The sequence below is a fragment of the Rhododendron vialii genome, chromosome 13a (genome assembly GCF_030253575.1).
Source record: "Rhododendron vialii isolate Sample 1 chromosome 13a, ASM3025357v1".
NCBI classification, from domain to species: Eukaryota; Viridiplantae; Streptophyta; class Magnoliopsida; order Ericales; family Ericaceae; genus Rhododendron; species Rhododendron vialii.
Genome location: NC_080569.1, coordinates 21,608,088 through 21,614,087, shown reverse-complemented (window position 1 = coordinate 21,614,087; position 6,000 = coordinate 21,608,088). Strand labels below are relative to the sequence as shown.

At 40.1% G+C, this 6,000-nt stretch overlaps 1 protein-coding gene across 2 annotated transcripts; it reads left to right on the top strand.

The window, feature by feature from the left end:
* Positions 1-765: 765 nt before the first annotated feature.
* Positions 766-5,524, top strand: LOC131315219 (putative F-box/LRR-repeat protein At5g02930). 2 transcript variants are annotated; one of them, XM_058344351.1, is made up of 4 exons: positions 766-1,286; positions 2,403-2,896; positions 4,282-4,458; positions 4,605-5,524. In XM_058344351.1, the coding sequence occupies exons 2-4, from the start codon at positions 2,711-2,713 to the stop codon at positions 4,713-4,715; spliced, it is 474 nt and encodes a 157-aa protein (XP_058200334.1). In that variant the 5' UTR covers positions 766-1,286; positions 2,403-2,710; the 3' UTR covers positions 4,716-5,524. The 2 variants fall into 2 exon arrangements, with proteins under 2 accessions (XP_058200334.1, XP_058200333.1); XM_058344350.1 differs by lacking the exon at positions 2,403-2,896 and having other exon boundaries at positions 767-1,286.
* The last annotated feature ends 476 nt before the right edge of the window (positions 5,525-6,000 follow it).

Below are 6,000 nucleotides of genomic sequence, written 5' to 3'. Positions count from 1 at the left end.
AGATTTTGAAGATTTTGTGCGTTAGTTAGGCTTGGTAAAATATGGGTTTTTCATGTAATGAAGATGGCAATTTTTTTTTATCTAAGTTGACTTTGTTATTTGTATTTCTACCCTTTATATTTTTTGTCCTCAGTTAACATATGTGTCTTTTAAAGATGCCCACTTTGTGTTTGTTAAAATGCATGTTTGAGATTGTGAAAATAGTGGAGAGTGAATTAATTCTTTACGATCCATTTTCATTGACTTTGGATAGACTTTGTGTTCCGACACTACAAGGATGCGCGACACGTGGAGGCATGTATGGACACGCCACATAAGTTATCCATTAGGTTTAAATATTTTTACTGGGGGACATGCCAAGGATATGGCAAAGTGAATTTAAAAATTTTAAAAGTTGTTCCATGATAATATATGTATCTTAAAAAGTATTTCATTTTGGAGTTTATTTGTTGTGAATTTTGTTCCTCTTTCATTTGAAATGTATTGTTTGATCAGATCACTATATGACCCGCACATCCCTTTCTCTAGGTAAAAATGTGATCAGATCATTACAAGACCAGCACATCACTTTCCCTTGCTCTCTCCCCTATCGCCAAGCGCATGACCAAAATGTGTTGCGCTGTGCCTTCAGGCACGGGCATGCACTAGTAGAAGACAATTTAGGAATTCAAAAACCACACTGTCATATTATATAGATTGTATATTGTACATAATACAAATTTTTTGTGTACTAAAAATTTTGACACCAATAAAAACAGTTTTGACGTTAACATTTCCCTTTCCGCATCAAGTTCCGAACAGAGCATAAATTCCCAAAAACTACCGGTATCCAATTTCCTCCGACAAAAAGAACGATCTCCGCTACCCAAAAACCTTGCTATGAACCCTAAACGGAACAGGTGTACAGTGAAGGAAGCTAACGAAGAGAAGCTCGTTCTCCAAATTCCTCTGCTGAAAAGTTGAAAGCCATGTCGACCCGAAGCACCGAAAGCGGTAGTGATTCAGGTTACAGTAGTCGTAGCCACGATTCCGACGACGACAATGTCGAAAGCGATGACAACGACTCCGGCTACAGTCGCAGCCACGATTCCGACCACATCGGTCGACTAAGCGACAACGACTCGACCCCAGTTCATGGACCCAGCGGTCGCTTGTCCGATGAACCCTCTCCGAAACGGCGTTGTAGAAAGATAACCACCACCGTTGATCGAATCTCTGAGTTGCCTGACTCTGTACTCGCTCACCTTCTCTCCTTCGTACCGGTTGAAGACGCCATCAAAACCCAGGTACTGTCGAAACGGTGGCAATTCCTATGGACTTACCTCCCATCTCTCCACTTCCGTTCCTGTTGTTACGATGACTTTGCTGACTTTGTTACCTTTGTAAACAAAACCCTAATTCTTAGCAACTGTTCTAAGCTCAAGAGATTCCGGGTTGATTGCGATTATTCTTGTTTGCCGGATTTTGAACCCAATGTTAGGCCCCGTTCCGAAACCTTCTTAAAAAAATAAGTACTTATTTTGCCACTTCTCAATAAAAAATAAGAATGGTCATTCCACAAAATCCAAATAAAAAGTTTCTTTCACATTTTCAAACTCAAAAATCGTGTAAATGAAAAAAAAAATCAATTTTTTTTGCATCGTATTAAAGATCTCAATGGGATCTATCAAACAAGATCCATAGTGATAGGAAAATTATTTGCGTAAACACATGATTTTTGAGCTTGAAGTTGCCTTATACAAAAAATAAGACTGTTGCTATGATAATGGGCGCCGGCAGAGGGAAATCGTACCAGCGGCCGCGCCGGGCCGTTTCCGACCATCGGACGGCCGATCCCAGCCGTCCAAAAATTCTTAAAAAAAAAACCGAGGGGGCTACTGCGGGAATCAACGGCATCCGAGGTGTGTAGGGTGCTTGATCCAAGCACCTTTTTTCCGTGTATATATGATGATCACATATACACGGAAAAGGGGTGCTCGGATCAAGCACCCTACACACCTCGGATGCCGTTCATTCCCGCGATGGCCCCCTCGGTTTTTTTTTTTAGAATTTTTGGACGGCTCGGATCGGCCGTCCGGTGGCCGGAGAAGGCCGGGCGCGGCCGCTGATACGATTTCCCTCTCCGGCGCCCATTGGTTCCTATATAAATTCTAAAAAATAAGCACCTCCTTCTTATTTTTTGGGGAACAAGCCTTTTTATTCAACAAAAAATAAGTTCTTATTTGGGTTGTGGAACACAGCCTTAGTTTCTGGACTCGCTTTGCGGTAGGGAAGGGGACGGAGGAGCTTCACCTTCAGTTCGAGGACATAGATAATTTTATGGATGACGAATGTCGTTATGAGTTGCCACAGCGCTTGTTTACAAATCCATCATTCAAGGCGTTGTGCTTTTGTTTGTGCAGCGTCGTGCCCAAAGGAGTTGTTGCCTGGAATTCGCTAACTAAATTGTCGATTGGCTATGTGGAGTTGAGTGATGCTGTGATTCGGAAGATACTAGCGGGTAGTCCCGTATTGGAGTTTTTGGAAATTTACTGCTTCTATGGTTTCGATTGTATGCATGTTAGTCATTCAGCTTTGAAAGAATTGATCTTGAGAGAAATTTGGGGCTTTGAAAGTTATCGTGTCGGCTCTGAGTTGGAAATTTCAGCTCCTAATCTTCAGTCGTTGCAGATTTTAGGATGTTTAGGGAGGACTACTTGTCGGCTGCTTGATGTATGTATCGTCTCTGGTTGATGCCACACTCAATTTTAAGTTGATAAGGCCCGGTGAAGACAGTGAAGATGATAGTGACCTTGACCCCGAGGATGGTTATGAAAGTATTCAAAACTTTTTAAGGGGACTTCTCGAGAGCCTTGTTCATGTGAAGAACATTACTTTAGGTACTTGGGCTATACAGGTTGGTCTTTTCACAGTCCTGTCCTTGTTTAATTGAGCTATACACAGAGGCTTTCTTGTATGTTCACGGTAGCATTTCCTTTATAGTTTATAGAAAATGAGTAATGTGACTAAGCTTGCTAGTTGAGTTTAAACCTTGATGGAGAAGTGCTCAATTTCTTTGTGTTGGAAACTTGGAATATTTGTTAGGTATTTCAAGAATTGAGTTGTTATTTTACTAAGAAATACCTCTATTGCATTTCAAGCCAGCAAAGTTTGTGCATAGTTCTGTTAATATATGCAGTAATATATAACATTAGTTTGTAGCACAATTAGTGCACACAAAGGAGTCCTATTGGTAACTTGCATAAGTTTGTGAAAATGTTGGTTTTCTTGTTTTTGGCCTTTCTGGTTGTCTTTCTTCTGCTGCAAAATGTTTTCATGGTCTTGGAGCAAAGTGGAAAAGCAGATGTTTATATGGTACCCAAGCCGACTTGAAAGATGTGTATATGTTTATCCCCATAATAGATTATGGTGGTTTGGCTCGTCTATCGTAGTTCAGCCAATGTAGTAGTTTGGAGGAGTGATATGGTTACGTTAAATAATGGCACTAAGGGATAGACCAATTTTGACTTTAGAGGCGATAGTTCAAATGGATCTAGGCTTTTTGGATATCACGGGATATATTTCCTCAGCAGACCTCAATGGAGAAAACGTAGTAAGGTAGCCAAATTGATTGGGACTCGAAGCTCAACTTTGTTAGGTTTGGTAAGTAATTGACTTGATCAATATTCTAGTGGTCAGCTATATCATACTTCTTTCCCTATATAATATAACCAACTCATTTCGGTCAACCAGATATGGATTTCGAGCCATTTGAGTGGAGAAAAACAGCCTACAGAGTACTGGCCTTGTTCATGTTTTTGTGTTAGCGTTGTTCCTCTAGCAATGGCATGCTCCTGCTGACATGAGATCACTCCCTTTGCCCTCAGCAAACTCGCATGCAATTATGTGGAGTATATTCTCCTATTACTAACTCTAGAACCAACCTTACTGTTAAGAAGTTTATTGAACTGCCCAGTATTGAAAATGAGAATGAGATCACGCTGTAAGTCCCCAGTATCCTGCATTAGGTTTTATGCACATTGAGTTTTATTGGAGGAATGCATGCCTCTTTATTACGATCAACCATGTTATTAGGTTTACCGTTTAGGTATCCCTATCGAGTCTCTTACTTAGTACTGCTTGGTTACTCTTACTCTAGTTGAGGATTGAAACATGGTTTGAAAACTAAGCTATGAAATCCATGGTATTTTTGTCTGTATATGCACAAACTCTTCTTGTTGTATCTGCTGAATGATCTTCTTGAATGTCGTAATTTTTTTTTTGTCCTTCTGCATCTTCTAGGTACTATCAATAATGGAAGCCAAAGGTTTGCGCTCTCCCCTATTGAAGTGCAAATGTTTAAGGCTAGATACTCCTATCTTCCAATCAGTCCTCCCTGGGATAGCTAACCTGTGGGAAAGTTCGCCTAATCTGGAGACATTCAGAGTCACAACCATGTCCTCTTCCATATACTATGAGGTGTGTTTTCTCACTATCTTTTTCTTATTTGTTTATTACTTCACGAGTTATGTGGAGCATAATATGTCCTGTTGTCTTTCTTTATCTTACTTGACGCGTTTCTAGTGTTCGGTGTTTGCTGAAAATGTTGGGTGCCCTCTTTGTAGGAAGAGGCCCTTTCTCGCGAGTGGAAGTGGTTATGTGTTGAATTATTTCTCCATCACGTTTGTGATGTTAAGTTAGCGTTCTTTTTTCGGCAATACACCAAACATAGGTAGAAAACCTCTCCACTTGCCCAGAAAGAAATACCTTGAAGAACAGAAAAAGTCATTCCTAGCCATGCAAAGGAAATTGCTCCCAGCTCGAAAGCCTCAGCCAAACAGAACACTGACTCAATCTTCTACTAACGAGAGAAAGGTACACAACCTAAATTGCTATGTTACATAGACTCTTCCATAAGTAAAATCAATCGGACACTCGAGCATCAAATATGGTTATGGGGCTTGTTTCCAACGCCTTTAACTAAATATTCACCCAGCAGCCTAGAAAGCATGTTTTATAATCCATAAGTGCCATAAATTGTGTATATAGCTGCTATATTAAGCAAGAAATGCTTTGAAACATTTTGTAGGCACCATTTATATAAGAAATATAAAAGAAAAATACTTGGGAATATGGACGTTTTGGCGTGTCCCCTAGTCCTTTAGATGACAACATAAAATTAGATGAATCCGACACTTAGACACATACGTGTATCAATAGCTAAAACGTAAACTGAGGTGGCAAGGGGCTGCCTCCCTTTCCTTGCTTTGATGGGCTTGATTGTTTTTCCTAGTGTTTTCATACCGAGATGGTTTGGCTTGATAGGAATCATTTCTCTAATTCAGAAGAAGCTCTACTCGATGTTCAAAAATTATCCTACTGATCTAAGCACAATCTTCCTGTATAGACAGCATAGCATTGCACTGAATTGGGACTAGCAAACATGTTAATGCTGCAAGCCTGCAATCAATGTTACCATTTGTATATATATGATCCTGTTGAATTATCATTGTGTTTGCTTTGTGATCCACTCTTTTCCAAACTACCTTCCATTTGTCACCATTTGATTTACGGCCACCTCTTCCTTTCTCCATTCTTGTCTCAATGGAGGTTTAAGTTAAAGAGGCAACAATTTGCCTAATGGAAGTAAAAAAAAAAAAAATGGTTGTGTTGTTCATGGGAGCTCCACTTAGTTCTCATAAGAACTCCCATAGGCTAGATTGTGGAAAGAAGATCTTGGAACATCCAAATTAGCTTGAATCTCTGAAAATAAATGTGAGCAAAGACGTGAATATGCTTTTGTTTGAGTGGGTTTATCAAGGTGTAGGGGATCACCTTCAAAACTCAGCCCGAATTGCTAGGCCAAACTATACACCCACAGGATCCCCTATACATGAGACGGTGGTCCGTAACCTAAATTGCTATGTTAGATTACCCTATCGGACTCTCGAGACTTGGATACAATCTGGGACTTTGCCCAACGTGTTTTGTCAGATATTGTCAGATATTCACCTAGCAAAC

Coding starts and splice junctions, on each gene's coding strand:
- LOC131315219 (XM_058344350.1), top strand. CDS start 969: ATGTCGACCCGAAGCACCGAAAGCGGTAGTGATTCAGGTTACAGTAGT. Junction 1,287..4,281: donor AAGACGCCATCAAAACCCAG/GTACTGTCGAAA, acceptor TGCATCTTCTAG/GTACTATCAATAATGGAAGC. Junction 4,459..4,604: donor CCTCTTCCATATACTATGAG/GTGTGTTTTCTC, acceptor CCCTCTTTGTAG/GAAGAGGCCCTTTCTCGCGA.